General features: G+C 49.9%; 1 protein-coding gene across 2 annotated transcripts in view; it reads right to left on the bottom strand.

Annotated features, from left to right (window-relative positions):
• The window catches only part of CDC42BPB (CDC42 binding protein kinase beta), a 114,571-nt gene that overhangs the window by 50,130 nt on the left and 42,955 nt on the right, over positions 1-21,486 (bottom strand). For both annotated transcript variants that reach the window (XR_009541697.1, XM_060155691.1), the window contains exons 2-5: positions 19,699-19,790; positions 13,547-13,630; positions 9,405-9,500; positions 2,014-2,162 (exon numbers count right to left, since the gene is read on the bottom strand). Coding sequence is in view for 1 of the 2 variants with exons in the window: in XM_060155691.1 (XP_060011674.1) it covers positions 2,014-2,162; positions 9,405-9,500; positions 13,547-13,630; positions 19,699-19,790 (421 nt within the window). In the remaining variant the exon portion in view is untranslated. The remainder of the gene's footprint in view (positions 1-2,013; positions 2,163-9,404; positions 9,501-13,546; positions 13,631-19,698; positions 19,791-21,486) is intronic.

Genomic DNA, 21,486 nt, shown 5'->3' with positions numbered 1-21,486 from the left:
AAAGAGGAAATGCCCTGTCCCAAACCTCATGGCCCTAAAAGCAGCAACCGCTATGGGGGGCAGCTCCCTGGGCTCGCCCATGACACGGGGACCTATGCACAGCGCCCTGGGCAGGAGCGTGTGGTCCCAGGCAAGCTGCCCCCCCCGCCCCCCGCAGGGCAATGAGGTCACACTCTTGGCAGGACTTGAAGGGCTGTTACTTTGACACTGGTAGCCATTGCTACCCTCAGAGCAGGAGCTGCGTCTGCTTAGGAAAATCCCTGACAGGCTCAGAGGCTCAGCCCGACCACAGTGCAAGGTCAGGGGACTCATGACAGCTGCAAACCTCTCGACGGCAACACTGAATTCCACACGGGATCATCTATCAGTCATGTATGTGAATGGAATTAAGATGCTCATCTCAAAAAATTTATTTCACACACCTCCTTTTCCAGAAACTGCTGGAGGATATGTGCCACCAAATCAGAAGAATAAACCAAGAAACAGAAAGACGCACGACTCAGAAAACAAGGGAGCCCATCCCAGGGAGACGGCAAGAGAACCTCTCCACTCAAAAAGAAACCTCACGATGAGAGCCACCAGAGCAGGAAGGCGTGGGAAAGACAGAGGGATGGATCCGGGAAGGTAGATCGAGGACTGCTGGTGTGTCTGAACGTACAGAGCTTTACAATTTGGTCACGATATTTGGGGATAGTTAGTGGCAGCTACACAGAGAAGTAGCCAAAGAAAAAACAGTGCAATTATTAACTCCAGAGGAAACAAAACTTTATATAGGAAGTGTAACTATTTATACCACAAGGCTCATCTGTAATATTTACACAGTATACTATAAACGCCACACACTGATCTAACCAAAAGTTATTACATTTGACCCCTGAACAACACCAGGGCTGGGGTGCCAACCTCTGCGCAGTCGAAAATCTGAGTATAACTTCACAGTCGGCCCTCCATAGCCGTGGGTCTGCACCCACAGACCATGTAGGACTGTATTATGTATTTAGTGAAAGAAATCTGAGTATAAGCGGACCCGTGTAGTTCAAACCCATGTTGTTCAAGGGCCAACTGTATTTTACTAACTGGGGCCAGATGGGAGAGGGAAGTTTGAGAGTTTGTGTGGGAGACAGGGATGAGAGACAAATGTACTTACTTGTGTCAAAGAGTCAAATCTCCATATCGATAGACGTGGTCTAAGACCTCCCCACCCCCCACACAAAGTGAAACAGCAATGAAGCCCGTTATTTAGAAATATGGAAGTAAACAGAAAAAACAAGTAAAAACTGTCCATCGTTGCCTATGGCAAGGGGCAGCAGGGTGGGGGATGGCTGGAGACTCACGTTTTGTTTTAAGCCCTGTACAACTATTTGACTTTTTAAAACTACTGCCCTGAAATACTTTGATAAAAATAAGTAAAACAGAACAAAACCAACAAAACCCCACCCAAACCCCACAGGATTAAAGCACTGTCTTAAATGGTAGAATGAGACTGACACAGAGGCACAGGCTGGCTGAGGCACTAAGGCCGCTGTCCTGGCGGGGGAGGGGTGGGGAGGGCAGGAGGGGGCCCCCTGCCCCCCGCCCCCGCCTGACATGCAAGAGCAGTTACACTCACTCAATTCAAGTCCTTTACGATGCTGTGATGTGAGCCCCTCTCCTCAACCCAAGCCCCCTTTCCTGAGGGTTTTATGGGTGATTGAGGCATGAGCTCTGGGGGCTGGGCAGGGGAGAACATGAGCCAATGGCAGGTAAATATCAAAAGACAAGGTGACTTCAGCTGACAGCGATTAGAGCATCACAACAGTCACGTAAAGCTGGGGTCTCCTGGGAGCCAGGTGCTGGGGTGTAAAGCAGCGACCTGGTAAGGCATCCTGCACCATGGCAGTCAAAGGGAGGACCCGCTAACTGCACGACTTCCCTGCACAGCCTGGGACTGGGGTCCACGACTCAGGGGACTCTGAAAGGAATATCCTGACACATTAACGGTGATTTCCATAAAATATATAACAAGGTGATTACCTGTGCACGTAATGAAGCTGATGGATGGAATCGATAGCCAACACCATTTCACCAATGTAGAATCTTGCCATATCTTCTGGAAGCTTGTCCTCAAATTTACTGAGCAGGGTCAGTAAATCACCACCCACGTAATAATCCATGACTAAGTACTACAGTTGGGAAGAGAAGGGCAGAGAAGACGACATTCAGTCACCACGAAACCTAACAACCAAAGGTCAGCTTCCACTGCAGGAGCTCTGGACTCCTCAAGTCCGGGTGGACGGCTTCCTGCAGTTCCTGTCATCCAGGACTTCCCCCCAGAACAAGGACCCTGATGGACCATGATGCTGCTGTAGTTGAGAAGAGATTTCAGTAAATACTTATTCTTCTTGTCAATAAAATTTCTACCTGTACAACACAATCAGATGGTATCAATATAGAAGTCACATTCCATTTATAAACTGATGAAAGGACCACTGGTTTCTCTTTTTTTTTTTTTGATTTTATTTATTTTTATACAGCAGGTTCTTATTAGTTATCTACTTTATACATATTAGTGTATGTATGTCAATCCCAACCTCCCAATTCATCCCACCACCCACCCCCCCACTCTCCCCCCTTGGTGTCCATATAAGGGGACACCTGTCTCTATTTCTGCCTTGCAAACTGGTTCATCCGTACCATTTTTCTAGATTCCACATGTATGTGTTAATATATTTTTCTCTTTCTGACTTACTTCACTCTGTATGACAGTCTCTAGGTCCATCCATGTCTCTACAAATGACCAAATTTCGTTCCTTTTTATGGCTGAATGATATACAAGATATTGTTGTGGGGTTTTTTTGCCACACCGGGCGGCATACAGGATCTTAGCTCCCCAACCAGTGATTGAACCTGCACCCTCTGCAATAAAGGCACAGAGTCTTAACCACTGGGCCACCAGGGAAACCCCTGAAAGGACTGCTGATTTCTTGATATCGTTCAATCTTCCTATGTAAACTAGCAGTGTTATTATTTTTGATTTGTACAAATCATTTTTTCATATTCTTCAGAAATATTTTACCCCAATCCCCTTCATTTTTATTGAATGAAACACTCTTTAAATTCTATACTGCTTTACAATTTTCAAGTTTCACACACGTTCTCATATAATCCCATAGAACCCCCCTTTTCAATTCCCTACCCCTATACTGCCCCTCTCCCTCCCCTCTCCCCAATGGTAACAATTAGTTTGTTCTATGTATCTGTGAGTCTGCTTCTTTTCTGTTATATTTACTAGTTTGCTGTATTTTTTAGATTCCACATATAAGTTATATCACACAATATTTGTCTTTCTCTGACTTATTTCACTTAGCATAATACCCTCCCATCCACCCATGTTGCTACAAATGGCAAAATTTCATTCTTTTTTATGGCTGAGTAGTATTCCATTACATATACGTTATATACATATATACATCTTCTTTATCCATTCATCTGTTGATGGACGCCTAGGCTGGCAATTGTAAGAAAACCAAAAAAAATGCTGCTATGAACATTGGGGTGCATATATCTTTCAAATTAGTGTTTTTGGTGGGGTTTTTTTGGATATATACCCAGGAGTGGAATTGCTGGGTCATATAGTAATTCTATTTTTAGTTTTTTGAGAAAATGCCATACTGTTCTCCATAGTGGCTGCACCAATTTACATTCTCACCAACAGTGTAGGAGGGCTCCCTTTTCTCCACAACCTTGCCAACGTTTCGTTATTTGTGTTCTTTTGGATGATAGCCATTCTGACAGGTGTGAGGTGATATCTCACTGTGGTTTTGATTTGCATTTCCTTGATGATTAGCGATGTTGTGCGTCTTTTCACGTGCCTGTTGGTCAGCCGCATTTCCTCTTCGGAAAAATGTCTATCAGTTCTTCCGCCCTTTTTTTAAAAAATTTATTTATTTTGGCTGTGTTGGGTCTTCATTGCTGCATGCGGGCTTTCTTAGTTGCGGTGTGTGGGCTTCTCATTGCGGTGGCTTCTCTTGCTGCAGAGCACGGGCTCTAGGCGTGCAGGCTTCAGTAGTTGCAGCACAGGGGCTCAGTAGTCGTGGCACGCAGACTCTAGAGCACAGGCTCAGCAGTTGTGGCGCACGGGCTTAGTTGCTCCGCAGCATGTGGGATCTTCTCGGACCAGGGATCAAACCAGTGTCCCCTGCACTGGCAGGTGGATTCCCAACCACTGCGCCACCAGGGAAGTCCCTTCCGCCCATTTTTTAATCAGGTTAAAGAAGAATAAACAAAATAATAATATTTTCAAAATGTCTGAAGAAAAAAACAGAATCAAGTCCCATAACATACATTATAAAGAAATGAAAATTAAAATAGTTTTGTGTTGATTCACGGATATAGTGAGAGACTAATGACATACAAAATTCAGAAGGAAAATAAACGTGTATGGAAATTTCACCTACAGTAAAGGCAGGAGAGGAAAGAACAGATGCAGATTCACAGTGTCTCACCAGAGACCCCAGCTCATGGATAGGCAGCTGAGCCTCTGTCTCCCCAAGTGTCTGCTCCCCGAAGGGCTGGTGTTCCTATATGTGCAGGGAGGATATTCAATGTTTGAGAAAGGGCACCTTGGGCTATGGTCTGACCGGTGTCTCTGCTGGCTCAGCACACACTATATAACCTGTTCTCAGGGCCCGTGCTGCATTCCCTGGTGAGCTGAGCTGTCACTGCCATCAGTAAAGCTGTGTCACCTGCACCTGACCCGCTTTCTCTGCCCGGGAACCTCGGGAATGGCCACACCTCATTTGAGTGATTCCAGCAGTTGATGACCTGCCTGATTCCAACTCTGTGGGGGACCCGACTCCCCCAGGGCCATGGGTGGTTAAGAGTCTGCGATCGGTCCACAGAGGGAGCAGGCGTGTGGGGACGTGGGGCAGGACATCCCAACACTTGGATACTCTTCGTCTAGACCACAAGCTGGCACAGGCAGAAGACGCCAACTTCTCCAAAAAATGTGGAAATAACAAACATCCTTGATTATGAAAAACAGATGATCTTCTTCTGAAGATATGCTAGAATGGAAACTTCCTGGACAGGAACTTTTTCTTTTTCTTTGTGAGAAATCCTCCCCCTCCAAAATTGGAAGGACTTTATAAATCATGTCAAGAGGCACACAGGAACCAGCATAGGCAGAAGACGCCAACTCCTTTAGGAAAAAAAATATGTGGAGATGACAAACATCCTTGATTATGACAGACCATCTTCTTCAGAGCAAATGCTAAGATAATAACTGCCTAGATGGGGAAAATACATATATACACGTACATATATTTAATCAGTGGAAAACATGACTGAAAGGTTCGACACTCCAGGAAGTGCTCTAAAAGCTAATGGCCCAAAGTGGAAGCACAAATAACACTCCATCAAGTTTTGTGCAGTTTAAAACTATTTCTCCAGTTTCTCCTGCCACACGAAGAGGACACAGGACCAGAGAAGGGAAGTGAATTACCTAAAATCACAAAACCAGCGGCTCTTATTAGAAAAACAGCTTCATGAACAAACTGAAAGGTAAGTTCCTATGGGTGCATCCCCATGGAAGGGTCAGAGAATGCACTGCTGGAGTGGAAACCAGAGCCCCAAGAGGGCAAAGGCCGAGGCGCTGGGTGTGCTCCACCAAGAGCACTGGGCCATCCCTTCGCTCAGCGCTCACGGGCCCGGGGCCAGCAGTGCTGGGCAGCCTTCCACCGGAAGACAGTCTTCCACTGGAAGACAGCCCCTCTGGCTGCACCCTGAAGGCTACGGTGGAGGAGCCCCAGGGGCTGTGGAGACCTGATGGGGTCATCCCACCAGGCAGAGAGAGACTGGCATAGCCAGAGTCAGGGCGGCAGCCAGCACCCCTACTGCTGGGCTGCCGAGCAGAGACCGCTGGAGAAGCTGTTCCTCCCAGGAGCCGCCCCCTTTGATGCTTTTAAGAGATGGATGCCCTGGTCTGAGCAGTTAACTTTTAACCAATGAACAGAGAGAGGAAATCCCACTCCCCGATGACTCAGCCAGAGAGACAATCCTTTAGTATTATGGAGACCCTAGTACTAAGAGCTACCGTTCGTGATGTAACTATAATGTGCTGTGCCTTCAGGTTCTACGACTTACAGCCACCATCACTGTTAATCCTCAAAACTGCCCTGGCCACAGCTACTGTCATGACCGTGGTTTACAGGTAAGGAAAGGAGGCTTGATGACGCAGCCTAAGTCACCCAGCTAGCAAGCAGCAGAGCTAGGATGCGAACCCAGGCAACTGGACTCCAGGTCCTTGGTCTTAAATGAGGCATAGTGTCTCCTGGGAGAGGGCAGCCATCAGCCCATGGCCGGGCCTGTCTAAGGAGGAAGCCTTCCCTGCAGATCCCTGTTCTCAACAGCCCTCCCATCCTGCCTCAGAACTCGGCTTTCAAGACTCACCTCACTCGACCCCTCCGCTGAGAAGCCTCCCTGATCTCCCTGCCCCCTCCTGCCCAACGGCAGCCTCAGTCGGGCCTCCCACCCTGGCCTCCTGGCACTGTCACCCATCCCTTCCACCCAAGAGCGGCTTCTACGGGCGGGAGTCCTGTCGCTCCCACGCCTGGCACAACTCCGGTCACACAGACGACTCTCAAAGGACGTCTGCTCGCTCACTCTCTCAATAACAAACTTGTCGGCACCCGCTAGGCGACGACGGGTCCCTCCTCCACGGGGCTGACATCACGTGGGGGGAGGTGAACACAGGAATTCAGAGTGACGGGACCAGGAAGAAAACCCAACTGTAGGCGTGGGAGGGCCCGACTGGCGGCTCCCGCACACGGACACCGCGAGGACCCAGGCCCAGGGGTCTGAAGGGCAGAAGGAAGCCGGCTGGGCCAGGGGTCGCCTTCCAGACAAAGGGACTGAGAGGAGCAGGAACATGGGCCCTGGAGACACGGGAACCGGCAACTGGGGCAGAGCGCGGCGAGTGCAGACGGGCTGAGGCCAGGCCCCACGGGCCACGGCAGGGATGTCGGGCTCCACTCTGAGAACCACGAGAAGCTGCATCCTGCTCCACGATTACAGCTTCCTCTGGCTGCCCTGTGCAGGGCAGACTCGAGGGGGAGGGACGAGAGCAGGACCAGAGAGGGGCCCCGCAGGAGGCAAGGGTGACAGCGCTGGGGAGGGTGGGCAGAACGACAGCTGGGCAGAGCGCAGGTAATCCGGGGGAGCAGACCACAGCACCTGCGGACGGACACACAGGTGAAGGAGAGTCGGGTGCCCCTAAAGAAAACAGTGGGAGTGAGGCAAGTGCCGCATCTAGCGGAGCTCAACCGTTTCCCTGTCCACCTAGAAATCCGAAAAGAAAAACAAAAGTGTATCACAGCGGTGCCAAATACGATTGATGGGCTCCTGGAAAACAAGTTTACAAGAAGAGTAACCTGCAAAGGCTGATAGGGCAGGCAAGTAGAAACGTATTTTTGGAATAAGAGAACGCTACCAATTATGTCCCCTGTCACATAACACAGAATCCTGACTTGAGTCGATAAGGCAACACTCTTTTAGTTACTGGTGAAACAAGTTTAATTTTTACGAAACGCCCAGTCTAGATACCCACAGTAGCAACTCTAACACAAGCGGGCTCTGTGGGGCGGGCTCCGTGTCACGGAAGACCCCTCACCCCGCTGCACCCTGCGCCCCAGCGGCACTCAGGCTGCTCACTTCCCGCCTCATTCCTCCTCACCTCCTCCCCGCAGGGCAGTGACTGCCCCTAAAAACGCCACTCGTGGGTGGCAGAGGCAGGAGCCAAACCCGGTCTTGCAGCCCCGTGTTCACGAACTAGGAAGGGCCAGGGCCCCTGCCATCCTTTCTCCGCGGTCTTCACCGTACGTCTGACTGGGGAGCTCCCAAACTCAAGAAGACGCTCCATCACCGGAATTCCTTACCGGCTGCTCTAACTCAGCATAAGCTGGCAACACGCTACACTGACTGCAGGGAAACTATCTGAAACAAAAAAAGTTCTCTTCCTTCTGTGCAGACCCAGCCTAGCATTCCTTAGAGATTTCATTCAGTTCTTATCAAAATAGGAAGTGAACTGGAGACAGTCCACTCAACGCAGGGACACTGGTCCCAGAAGCAACGGGTTATGGAAAGATGGCCCCAGGGCAGGAGGACTCTTTTCTCAGCCAGAGGGAGGGCACTGTGCACCACCTCCTGCCAGAGGGGCCCGGGCTGGGCCTGGCACAATCCCTGTATCTGTGTGATAAGCTTGGACAAATGACTTCCTCCCTCCTTGCCCCAGACCCCATTCATAAAATGGTGAAAAATCATGAATGCCTGACTCACTTGGCCACTGGGAAGACTGACCGCGATAACCCACAGGTTGTGCTCAATAACCCCCAGCTGCCCCTTCCATCAGACACATGTGTTTTCAATCTAAATAAAGACTATAACGAACTATTTCACCTAATCCTAGACTACTGTATCCAAGGGAGTTCTCTGATGTCTGCAAGAGATTATTTTAGGATAAATAAAAGAAATCCTCCATGACTCCACTTGTTGTAAGCAAATGGAGCCCACTACTGAGAGTGAACTTACAAGTCAGCTGTTCTCGAGAACACAGCCGAGGCCCCTGCCTTCGAAGCCCCGTGCGGCCACTGCTGGGGAAACATGCCAGCTGTGCCCCGGCCAGAGGAGCTGGGCTGAGACCGGCTTCCCTGAGGTCTGCCCAGGCCCCGTCTACCCAGAGCTCCACGGTGCGGATATTTTTAGGTTTAGGCAAACCTGGAAAGTCATTCTCAGAGTTAAAAGTCCTGACAAAGCAGCCGTGGAGTCACGCAGGCCCTGAGCCAAAAGTCTGGTGTCCCTTTCACTCCAAACTGGTTGTCTTCCATCTGTTCTACTAGGCGTCCGAGCGCAATTCTACCCACGCACGTGAATCACAAAGCTGATTAGCCTACCCTGCAAGTGAGCCCCAGCTCCAATCAGAACAAACAGGTGACAAGAACAAGGGGACCAAGAGTCACCCCAAAACCTGTGTCAGCGGCTCCAGCGGGGAGGGCTGCAAACCAGCACGTGCCACCCGACCTGGCCGTCAGGGAAACGTGGCAGAAACACCCACTCGGTTAAAGGGTCAAACATTTTAAATCCCCACAGCAATTTCTTATTCTTTTAGTAATTCAAGATAGAAAATGTTTTAAATCCCCAGTTTATAATAAACCAAGAATAAAATAAGCACCTTATCTAGTGATTAGAGGAAAAAAGTCCACCTGATGATTACACGAAAATAAACCCTCAGTTTTATCTGTCAAATATACATTTAGGCAACGACAGTTCCGGTGTCTCACTCATTTTTTAGTGGCAGCATAAAGGAATCGAAACACTTCAGTGAGATGCCATTTGATAGAGTCCTTAAGTTCTTGGTGACCCACACCTACCAGGTAATTTTCATCCTGAAAGGCATAGTGCAGCGTGGTGATCCACTGACAGTCCCCATTCACCAGCACATCGCGTTCTTCCCGGAAACAAGCCGTCTGTAAAGAATTGGGGAGAAAGTCAGTCTGTGTCCATCGGGAAAGTGCCCTGCAGAGCACGGTCCCAAGCAGACAGAGGCTCTGGAGACAGTGTCCCCGGCCTTCTGGGACGCAGGGACCCAGGCGCACCGCCGCCTCCCAGTGGGGCTCCTGGCACCAGCTGAACCTCTGCTCTCTCCTGCTCCTGCAGCCCGACCCTCACCCCGGTGCACCAAGGGCTGCTGAGAACTCACCTCCCCACCTGGGGCTTGCACCCACCCTCCCACACACGCCGCTTCCAGGGCCAGCATGCCAGGTTCACCCCAGCTCACGCGTGCGTTTCAGCTACAGCTTCTGAGCTGCCCCCCATTCCAGTGTCGCCGACTTCTCGGGGTAGCCTGTGGTGTGGCTGCCCCTCATGTCCCATCCCCTCCACCCCACCCCCATCGCAGGACTACAGGTCAGGAGCCACACGGCTGGCCGGACAGGGCACAAACCTGCTTACTGATCTGAGTTACAGACCTGGGTCGGTTATTTTCAAGAAATGTGATTTATTTACAGTACACTGATGCACATGATGCTAACAGGACTCTCCTATGAAGACCCATGGCCTGCAGCACGCGGGCAGAAGGCCGTCTTTTAGGCTGCTGTGGGTTGTTGATTTTTTTTTAAGAGCTTTAATACACAGGTAGAATCTGTATTTAAAAGGAACTAGGTCTTCGGCATAATTATAAGATGTCCTCTTTCTTGACCACAGAAGATTTTAACTCCTCCTTGTATTTCCAACTTGCAAAGCTTAAGGAAAATGACAGCACCCCTAGGGGAGGGTTTGCACACACAGCACCACAGCAAGCTCTCCACCTGTTCTCTCAGAGTCTTCTGGTGACCTCTAGAACTTGTTTTTCTACAAGTTTTTCTTTTCTAAACTTTTTTTTTTTGGCGGTACGCGGGTCTCTCACTGTTGTGGCCTCTCCTTTTGCGGAGCACAGGTTCTGGACGCGCAGGCTCAGCGGCCATGGCTCACGGGCCCAGCCACTCCGCGGCATGTGGGATCTTCCCGGACCGGGGCACGAACCCGCGTCCCCTGCATCGGCAGGCGGACTCTCGACCACTGCGCCACCAGGCAAGCCCTCTTTTCTAAACTTTTAAAAAGAGTTTTTTGCTTTTGAAAACGGGATTGAGGTAGATGTGTCCTATTCTCCTAACTGAAGCAGATGAGAGAACTTAACAACGTCCAGATGTGCGGAGACAAGTGGTTCTGAAACTACCATGGCCCCCAGACCACAGGCCTGGGGAAGGGGCAGCAGAAAGAAAACCTGAGTCCTGGGGCCGGGGCCAGCCCGGAAGCCCCAGTGTCTGGAACACTGTTTCCACCAGGTTCTGATCCACATCCTCAAGTGTCTACCTAACAACATTCAGCATAAAGCCCGTTCTTACACCAGGATCGCCAGTATGGTACCCACAGAGAGGAAATGTACATACTGTTCAATAGTTTTAAGAGCAGATAAACTTTCTAATTTTTTTTTTATGACCAAAAAAAATAAAGAACTAAAAGCCCAGCCCGGTCTATAAGTTATGAACTTCCATTGCCTAGTGACTTTTCTACTGCCAACTCTTGTTGAATTCATGCTTTTAAAGATGAGTTTTTGAAGTCAATATTATAAAATTAAATATTTAAAATAAGCCGACAAAGGGCTTCCCTGGTGGCGCAGTGGTTAAGAATCCACCTGCCAATGCAGGGAACACGGGTTCGAGCCCTGGTCCGGGAAGATTGCACATGCCGTGTATCCCACTAAGCCCGTGTGCCACAACTTCTGCGCCTGAGCTCTAGAGCCCGTGAACCACAACTACTGAGCCCATGTGCCACAACTACGGAAGCCCACATGCCTAGAGCCTGTGCTCTGCAACGAGAAGCCACTGCAGTGAGAAGCCCGCGCACCACAACGAGGAGTAGCCCCTGCTCGATGAAACCAGAGAAAAGCCCACGCGCAGCAACGAAGACCCAACGTAGCCAAAAATAAATAAATAAAATAAACTTAAAAAAATAAAAATACAATACAATAAGCCCACTAAATGAAATGTGAATAAAAAGATAAATTACCTTAACCAGCACTGTATCTATATTACATTTTTGTAGGTATCACACACACATACACTTACAGCCCATTGTACACATTCTAGGATAATCACCATGATTAGCAGACAATCTTGGACTTGGCGCTGAGTATGCCAGTTAAATAGGTTCTGTGTAACCAGATTTACATTTAAAAAGCAATATTTACTTTTCTAAAATGTACTCACTCACGGTGACATCTGGGTAAATACTAACTAGTATGATAAGGTGAGAATCACCTCTCCCTAACCTGAGTACCTCACACACACTTCACTCCAGAGGTTAACATAACAAGTCATACCATGTATGGCTCAGCTATCACCTTTCAAAAATCAATCACTCCTGTAAAAATATAAACTTCAATAGAATTTGCTGCTAGTATTTCTTTCCCCAAACACTTATTTCCTTTCCCAAACTTTCATGCAACAGTAGACGTTTCCCCCGACAAGAGAACTGCTTCAGTGATTTTCCTGTGTTTGCCAACATGCCAGTGATGACATGAAGAAGGGCTGCCAGGGCCGAGGCTGCAGGACGAGGTGAGGAAGGTGATGAGTGAGGATGGCGGGGAGGACACCAGCGGAGCCAAGAGGGACGGAGGCTCGGAAGGGGGTGGCTGAGGCCGAGTCATGGGCCACCCACATTTCGAGCCCTGGTGGCTGCAAAACTGGTGACGACTCAGTCAACCAACATGCATTTATTGAGCAATAAACAGGTGTAAGACCTTGTGCTGGGTGCCATAGCTGGAAAGAGGAAACGGGTGTAGACAGGGAAGGAGGAAAAGCCACACGCAGTTTAACATGATGAACCTGAGACGCTGGGGGCGGGGGGGGGGGGGGATGCTGAAGCGGAAGTGCCCGGCGAGGGAGGGAAAACCTGAGCTCAGGAGAGCCACGCGGCCTCAGTGAGAGGCGTGTGTACTGTCCGCACAAGGTGGCGACTGTCATCGGCAGGTAAAAATCCAGAACAAAAGAGGAAAGGGCCACCTAGAATCACGAGGAGGGTTTAGTGACAGGATGAGAGAGGCCAGAAACCAAGAAGGAATGTCGAAAGGAGGAGGTGGCCGATTCTGGAGGGGAGAGAGCCGGGCAAACAAAGGGCAGCAGCGGTGTGAGGAGGGGAACAGCAGCCTGGGTGCAGAGCGGGCACTGAGCCAATCAGAGGACAAAGGACAGTGATGGGGCAGCTCAGAAAGGACAAAGCCAGGAGGCTGATGGCAACGTGCCCTTGGAAAGGAAGGACCCTTGGCTCCAAGGTGAATGTGAAATGGAGGAACACACAGGGCGGGCGGTACAGACACTGGGAGGCAGTGGAGGTGAGTCTGGCAAGGACCAGAGGGAGAACCTGTGTCTCAGTGGGGGCTGGGCGTGGGGCTGGGGAGAGCGGGGTCGGGGGCACGAAACAGCCGCCACAGGGATGGACGAAGAAGAAAGAAAAAGCGGGTCAGAGGCTGCCATGCAGCAGTCATCTACTTTTATTTATAATCTTCACTCCCCTCGAGGAGGGAATACAAAACATTTCCAAATTCAATAATTCCTTCTGCAGAGGGAGCAGAATTGAGATAAATGCCTGAAGGGTTTTGTTTTGTTTTTTGTTTTTTTTTTGGCCATGCCACAGGCATGCAGGATTCTAGTTCTCCGACCAGGGATCAAACCCAGGCCCCTTGCAGTAGAAGTGTGGAGCCTTAACCACTGGACCGCCAGGGAAGTCCCTCCATGGAGGTTTTAAACTGCCCCTGCAGACACACCTGAGGGGGAGCTTGTGAGCAGGACACCTGGTAATGAGTCAACACCAAGGCAGACGGCGCTGGGAGGGGGCTGAGGTCCTGTTGACAAAGAGCGGCCTGCCCTTGTCAAGGAAGGAAGGCCCAGATGTGGTCTTACCCAGCTGGGCTTCATCACCCCTTTTCGTGCATATAAACCCCTGTTTACTTATTTATTTAATGCTCCACACTTACCTCTGCTCTTTTAAGCATCTCCCACTTGTTGAGGATTTTCATGGCATATATGCGTTCAGTGTTCTTCATTTTGACAACAGCAACCTGCCACACAAATGGGAGTTTAGCAAAAATTTAGTCAACGGAACACAAAAGGTCAGCACATTTCATATAACTACAGGGAAATCTTAATTGCCTGGAAACCCTGGAAAATGACCTGTTAAGGAAAGTAAAGTTTTCTATGTGAATAAAGATTTGCCCTTTTAAGCATCAAAACTTGATTTTAACTACATTGCAGCTTGAACGATGTCACCTGCTCAGTCCGAAACGCTTCAGTGCTGAGCACCGGTGCACATGGGGGTCTGCTGGCCTCTACTTTGGTGTGTCTGGGGATTTTCACAGTAATGGCTTTTGAAGTTCGTCAGTGGCTCCCGAGCTCCCCCCCTGCATTCAAGGGCTCCATCCCCACTCACGCCTACCCGCCTCCACCGATGCCCGTGTCCACCTCTATGCCCACGGCCAGCCTTTGCACGTGCCCGGGCTTAACTCTGGGATCTTTTCTTCACTGGGTTGGTGAGTATCTAGGGGGCCTCTGGAATGTAACTTGGGCAAATTCACTTCTTTGTGCCTCAGTTTCTACAACTAGAATGGAAAACAGCAGGACTGGCCTAAGACTGCTGTGCCGATCAAATGAGTCAACACAGTTAATGCGCTCAGAATGGTTAGGCACATAGTTACTAGTCCTTAGTGTGCTGGCTGTCAGCCATATTCTTCAAGGTACAACTCAAATGCCACCTCTTCCAGGAAATCCTCTTGGGACTCCTGGTCTTCATCAAATTTCAAATGAACTCTTCCATTACTACCAACACCAGATGTGATGTCTGCACCATCATATGGTACATCCTACCCTATATAAAACAGTCATTCGTTGACCTAAGTCCCCTTCACAAAACCATAAGCAGTGATAATAACTTCTGAGCCGTTCTGCTGCCAATGGCAGGCGGCCACACAGCAGGGTTGGAACAAAGAGTTCTAAAAGTGAATCACTTACTTCCTTACTTTCCGAACACCACCACCACACAACAACATCGTTGAAGGGACCATGAGAGCTGACACTCACGGACCACTTCCCATGCCCGGAGCTGTGCCAAGCAGTGGACCTGCACCCTCTCAGCTAATCGTCTCCAGAGCCCCAGATGGTGGCTACTTCTAATACCCTTACTTTACAGATGTGAAACCTGAGGCCCAGAGGGGTTAAACAACATGCCTAAGAAGCGGCAGAGGCTCATCCTCAGGTGCGTGCCTTTTGGGACTGTATTACACTGACCGTCATAATCAGATATAACCCTCCCGGACGGAGCCTGACGGCGGCGGGCGGGGCTGGGGGTCCCCAGGACGTGCCCTGATGTGGCTCCAGGGCCTGCAGATGGTCAGAGGCATCTGCCCTCCTCTGCAGGGCTCCCAGCCAGGGCCCCCTGCCCACGAGCACACCGAGATCACGCTCCGCATCGCCCTCAGTCACCCCTCTCACTGCCACTCCATGGCACACCACACCTAAGCTGCTGTCTATTCGCTACGGTCTTAGAAACCACTGACCAAACTCGCTACGACTCTGAATAAATTAAAAATAAACGGTGCGTAAATAAAGGCTTTGTGGGCTCTGCGACATGTCTAAGAACAAGAATTCTAGGCACACACTTTGTCATCACGTTAGAAGTGTCTATTTCTTCCTGGGAATTAGCTATAATCCAGATAGGTGAGATATTAGAGTTAAAAAAAAAAAGCCACATAGTAGTTACTACACAAAAGGTCTAACTTGGCAAGAATGGTAGAGTTGTTAACCTTTGAGGAAAATAACGAAATTCTGAAAATGACGAGCCTCATGAATGATCCAGATCTCGCTGGAAATGAGACGCAGAACACAGGAAATTTGATTTCTTTACAAGAGGCCTATTAGGGCACAGACCATTTCCAGAAAACACGCAAGATGGCTCTGATAAAATATGTAGAAGGAAAAAGAATGTATCTGTCCATGGAAAACACGTATCAAACCAAGAATATGTAGACAAGGACTTCCCTGGTGGCGCGGTGGTTAAGAATCTGCCTGCCAAAGCAGCAGACAAGGTTTCGATTCCTGGTCCGGGAAGTTCCCACGTGCTGCAGAGCAACTAAGCCTGTGCGCCGCAACTACTGAAGCCCGTGCGCCTAGAGCTCGTGCTCTGCAACAAGAGAAGCCACCGCAATGAGAAGCCCACGTACCACAATCAAGACCCAACGCAGCCAAAACAAAAGAATAAGTAGACAAGTAAAATTTAATGTAAAAAAAAAAAAAAACAACAAACCTTCTCTATTGTACAACGACCTATAAAAGAAATAATTTTTAGAGAATCTTGTTTGGTTTACCAGAAGCTTCTTCCTAGCCAAAAACTTAGTCTGAATTCCTTCAGAGAGAGATGATAATCCTACAAATCTCCCCAAAATTAGACACTTAAGTAGAGAAATACAAATCAAAGTAATTTTACAAAACATTAAAAAGTGATTCTGGAACACAACAATTAAGTATAATACCTGATGCCAGCCCAGATCCAGTGCAAGAGGGAAAAGGTAAAACAAGGAACATCACTGGGCCAAGCTGGTATAAGACAGCAGACTGGACAAAGTGTTCTATCAGTTCTCAATTTGAGTTTATGAACTGTGGCTATGTCAAAGACCACGCCTATCAGAACAGGAACTAAAGTATTAGGGGTAGAGGGTCTTGCTTGACGTAAGCAACTTATCCACAGTGGTTCAGTAAAAATTATACACACACACACACACACACACACACACACGGAGGGAGGGAGGGAGCAAGCTCAAGCGAGAGCAGCACAGCTATAATATGATCAAGAAAATGTGATAAAATGCTAACAAAAGGGAATTTGGGTAAAGGGTTAGACTGTTTTTGAACCATTGTATTCATACAACTGTTCTGTTAATTTGAAACCGTTTCTAAACAAAGCTTTCAAAGCTTTGTTTCTTTAAGTCATTCTAGGAACAAGAGAGACGGCAGGGCACAGTGTCTGGACACACAGGCCTTGGGTCACGCAGGTGGGGTTCAAGTGGCGCCCCGCTCTGGGCTTGACTTCTCATCTTGCCAGTGGCCGCAAGGCTTCCAGGGGCTCGAGGCCGGGGTTGCCCGGCACGCAGTCATCTGCGGGGGGCTGCTGTCACGCCGAAAGCATAGCCCTGGGCACCGCACCCCGGTAGCTGAGGAACGAGCCTCCAGAAGGGTGCCAGGGTCTTAGGAACTTCCTGGGCCACTGTCCCCGAGACGCTGAGGGGAGGACGAAGGTGTTCTCAAAGCCACTGTGCTCCAGAAAAAGGGCAATGCCCCAGGACTCCAATCCTTGTTTGAATAATAATCTAGAAACGTTTTGCTAAACTCCGCTGAGGTAAGCGTTTCATACACTCCCCTCAAATTGGACTCCGTGAGCTCTTTCTCAGGGGCAGGGCTCTTGAGCAGCCCGTGCCGTGGCCTCCGCAGCACAGGTACACACACCTGTGCACCAAGGCGGGGGCGCACACAGACTCTCACCCTTCCCTGGCCTGCCATTCAATCAGAACTGTATGTGAAGAACACCCTGGACGCAACAATGATTAAGGGTATCCTCACTTCTGTGACCCACTTGGTGCTGTCAGAGACAGAGAGGCTGCAGTTGGCTGCATTTCAGGTACGTGATTACGAGACTATCCCAGGGAGGCAGCGCGGTGGCGGCAATACAAGCCACAGAGCCCAGAATTCTAGTGGCAGGAAGGCTGGCGCTCGTGTGCAGGGGACCCAGAATGGCCACGGGGCCAGAGCAGTTGGGCAAGGAGGGCTGGCGTGCTGAGCGCAGGCCACAGGGCCCAGGGAGAGATGATGGAGGGAGAGGGGGGAGGGAATGCACAAAGCAGCTGCTAAAGCCTGGAGAGGGAGCAAAGGCAAAGGGGGGGCTCCGAGAACACGTTCTCTTCATGTGGGAAGAGCTAAAAAGTGATCGATGTTATCTTCTTTAAACTCAGGAACTGAGTTTCACATCAAGTCCTTTGGCAAAGAAGAGCACTAAAAGTAACCGCCGGCTGTTCTGACACAACAACGCTCTCTCCTGTGCTTTCTTTTTTCCTCCCAAAGGCCGCCCGGCTCCTGCCCTGGAGTCTCTCCCTGCCCCTGGCCCCCAACACCCTAATGGGCTCGCTGTCACTGCGGAGCTCCGCATGGGCCTGGGCCTTGCTCGGCGCTGTGTCCAGCAGCCCGGCACAACTCCTGGTACAAGGGGGCCGGTCGGTGAAAGCATATAGCGAATTGAATTGGGTTTAGCTTTCAAAGTCTTTCTCTTTCTTCTCACTGAGCAACAACAAAAACCCTCCCTTACCTCATCACATCGTAACTAGAGCTCAGAGATCTGTTATTTCTATGCAGAACTCAATTTTTTCCCTGTTGGCGGCCATCGGGAGAGTGGCCACCTGGGGAAGGGTGGGGCTTACAGGAGGTGGAGGCTCTGGAAAGAAACAGGAAGGAACTTTCTAGGGAATAGAAATGCTCTATATAGACTGGGGTGCTGCTTACACAGGTGTAGACATTTGTCATAACTCAAACCATACACCTAGATCTGTGCGTTTTACATGTAAGTATACCTTAATATTTAAAAACAAAAACCCGGGCTTCCCTGGTGGTGCAGTGGTTGAGAGTCCGCCTGCCGATGCAGGGGACATGGGTTCGTGCCCCGGTCTGGGAAGATCCCACATGCCGCGGAGCGGCTGGGCCCGTGAGCCATGGCCGCTGAGCCCGCGTGTCCGGAGGCTGTGCTCCGTAACGGGAGAGGCCACAACAGTGAGAGGCCCACGTACCGGAAAAAACCCCAACAACCTCCCTATCCCGTCCCAGCCCAGAGCTGAATCCGGTCGGGGAGTCCTGGATCCAGGGTCATTCCGAGGTCAGCCTGGGAGGAGATGCCGTCCCAGAGGCCAAGGCTGCCACCAAAGCAGCCCCCCCGGGGCGCTACTTCCCCTCTACCCACTCCTTGGTGAGATTCGCTCTTAGGAGTGGGCTGGGGAAGGGGTGGGTATGAAGACCAGGCTGCGTGAGGGAGAGGAGGGTATGAGGACGAGAGACGGGGCTCGCCACAGAGCGTGGGGCTGGGGTCTGATCTGAGGCCAGGGCAGTTTCCAAGGAAGAAATGAAGGCACAACACACAACCGCCCACATTCACTCAGGCAGGCCAGAGCTTTCTCACTCGAGTATTTTGAAAGCATTTTCGTAGGAATGTTTTCTTTTGGTGTATTCTACTGAAGCCCTGCAAATAAAGTAGGGCTGTCATCAGGTGCTGGTAGCAGAAGAGTCACCAAAAATACTGAGATGTTTTCAAAGACAGATCACAGGCCTGGTTTCCACTCATGAGCTACTTCAGAACAAAGCAGCTATCTCGTTAAATTCCTGCTTTGCTTTTTTCCACGTATATTTTGCCCAATATGAAGTGTACACCGTGCACAACAAATGCTGTCTCCCACTCTGCAGCACTTTAGAGTCACGTCCAGCAGGGCTGTGTTGGACAGAGCACACGCGCTGCTGGACATGACACAGAGCATCTCATTAACCCACACGCGCAGCTCCGCAGCCTGGGAGTGCCACAGGCCAAACCTAAGGAGAGGAGTTAATGTAGTTCAGTTAAGCGCCTGTAAACACACCCGGCGGGCTGGGCCGGAGCCGGCAGAAGGGACAGCAGCTCCAGGCGGAGCTGGGGGGAGCCACAGGGCGGGTCACCCGGTGCACAAGCTGTTCTCCTCCAAACACAGGGGGCGGGACTCACAATCGCATGAGGACGGTAGGCAAGCTACGAACGATGAGCACCACTCTGATGCGACCCTTCTTGTATTTTTTTGAAAACCGCTGCCAACACTTTTTTTTGACTGACAAACGGATGTTTTTAAAAACTCATCTGTCAGAAAGAACCATTTTGGTCAAGACAATTTTCAGGGTAATTCACCAGTCACCAGCTTTTGTTTTTTCTCTCCTTAACTCTATCTTTCAGATTTTATCCACCAAGAACTCTCCAAATGATACCAATAATTACCTCGTCCCAAAATCAATGTACAGGACCCTAAAACTGCTAGATGGGAGCTGCTAGGCAAAATGAACAAAAATAAGTTTATCTTACCTCACCAAAAGCACCTCTTCCGATTACTTTAATTATTTCGAAGTCTTCTCGATGAAGTTGCATTTCCTTCACCAGTTGTGTAAATGGTTTAGCTACAAATTAAAAAAAGTAAAATTAACAACTTACTCTAAAAAGTTGACAATAGATAAAAATTTAATTGATTGGGGCATTCCATTAAGTTATACTTTCTTTAGAAAATACTTTTTAAATGAATGAATACTTTTCAAGACACTTAACATCTGTAAAGTCATTAACATTTGGAAAGTCGGTATTTACGCCAAATTAATGTGGATGTTCATACTGGCACCTGTATTTCAATACCTGTTGTAACAAATACCATCACAACAAAGATCCCCTAGAAAAATCATGAAAGCTGAGCTCTCCCCGCTGGGCACCCGTCTGCTCTGCAGGGTGGCACAGGCACCGGCTCACCAGGTCCGTGAGTTCTGGGCACCACCTGCCGGCTCTCAGGGCCACAGGGCAGCTGGGGGGGGTACACAAGGCGTTCTCCGAGACAACGGGCAACCACCCTTGAGAGACGCGCGGAGCCCCTGACGGTAACGGGGGCCGGGCTGGGAGCAGCATCTGACACCGCTCCCACGAGGTCAGCATACACGTTCTTGAAATTCATTCCATGACCATCCACATTTTAGGAAGAAGAAAACTAAGCCAGCTTTTCTGTGGAAAGTGGGCTGGGTTGGACAGTGTCTCCCCAAAACCTGTGAATGCGACCTGATTTGGAAGTGGGGTCTCTGCAGATGTAATCAAGTTAGGACGAAGTCACAAACAGGAATGGGGTGGCTCTAAGTCCAGCATGACTGGCATCTGCGTAAAAGTGAGAGATCTGGATCAGAGACACAGAGGGGAACAGTCACGCGAAGATGGGGGCACGGATTCGAGTGATTCAGTTACAAGCAAGGAACGCCAAAGACTGCTGCCACCACCAAAGGCTGAAAGAGACAGGGACAGACTCTGTCCAGAGCCTTCAGGAGGAGCATGGCCCTGCTGACACCCTCAGGGACAGACTCTGTCCAGAGCCTTCAGGAGGGGCATGGCCCTGCTGACACCTTCAGGGACAGACTCTGTCCAGAGCCTTCAGGAGGGGCATGGCCCTGCTGACACCCTCAGGGACAGACTCTGTCCAGAGCCTTCAGGAGGGGCATGGCCCTGCTGACACCCTCAGGGACAGACTCTGTCCAGAGCCTTCAGGAGGAGCATGGCCCTGCTGACACCCTCAGGGACAGACTCTGTCCAGAGCCTTCAGGAGGGGCATGGCCCTGCTGACACCCTCAGGGACAGACTCTGTCCAGAGCCTTCAGGAGGGGCATGGCCCTGCTGACACCTTGACTCTGGACTTCTGGCCTCAAGAACTGTGAGACACAAGAAAAATCTCTGCGACCTTACGCCCCCAGTTGGTGGTAATTAGTCACAGCAGCCCCAGGACCAGAAGCCCCGCGCTGTGAGACTCCAGAAGCAGCACCCGCGCGCTGACCACCCGCGCTCCGTCTAGCAGCCGCTCCGTTACATCTCCTACACCTTTCTCCTCTTTTCCCCTTCAGATCTAAATCCCTATGTTTATGCCAACTTTTATTTGTTCTCTACAGATCTTTTTCAAATCCTCCACGATTACAGCTTCACAATATTCCCATGGCGGGGGGCGGGGGAATTGGGCAAAATGTACCAGGGCTCTTTCTGTGTTGTTTCTTAATAACTACACGTGCATCTACAATTATCTCCCCCCAAACCTGCAATCTGGTACTTTCTGGGCTTCTAACTGAGCTCCATATT

Source organism: Lagenorhynchus albirostris, chromosome 1, assembly GCF_949774975.1.
Source record: "Lagenorhynchus albirostris chromosome 1, mLagAlb1.1, whole genome shotgun sequence".
NCBI lineage: Eukaryota > Metazoa > Chordata > Mammalia > Artiodactyla > Delphinidae > Lagenorhynchus > Lagenorhynchus albirostris.
This window is presented reverse-complemented; position numbering and strand designations above follow the sequence as displayed.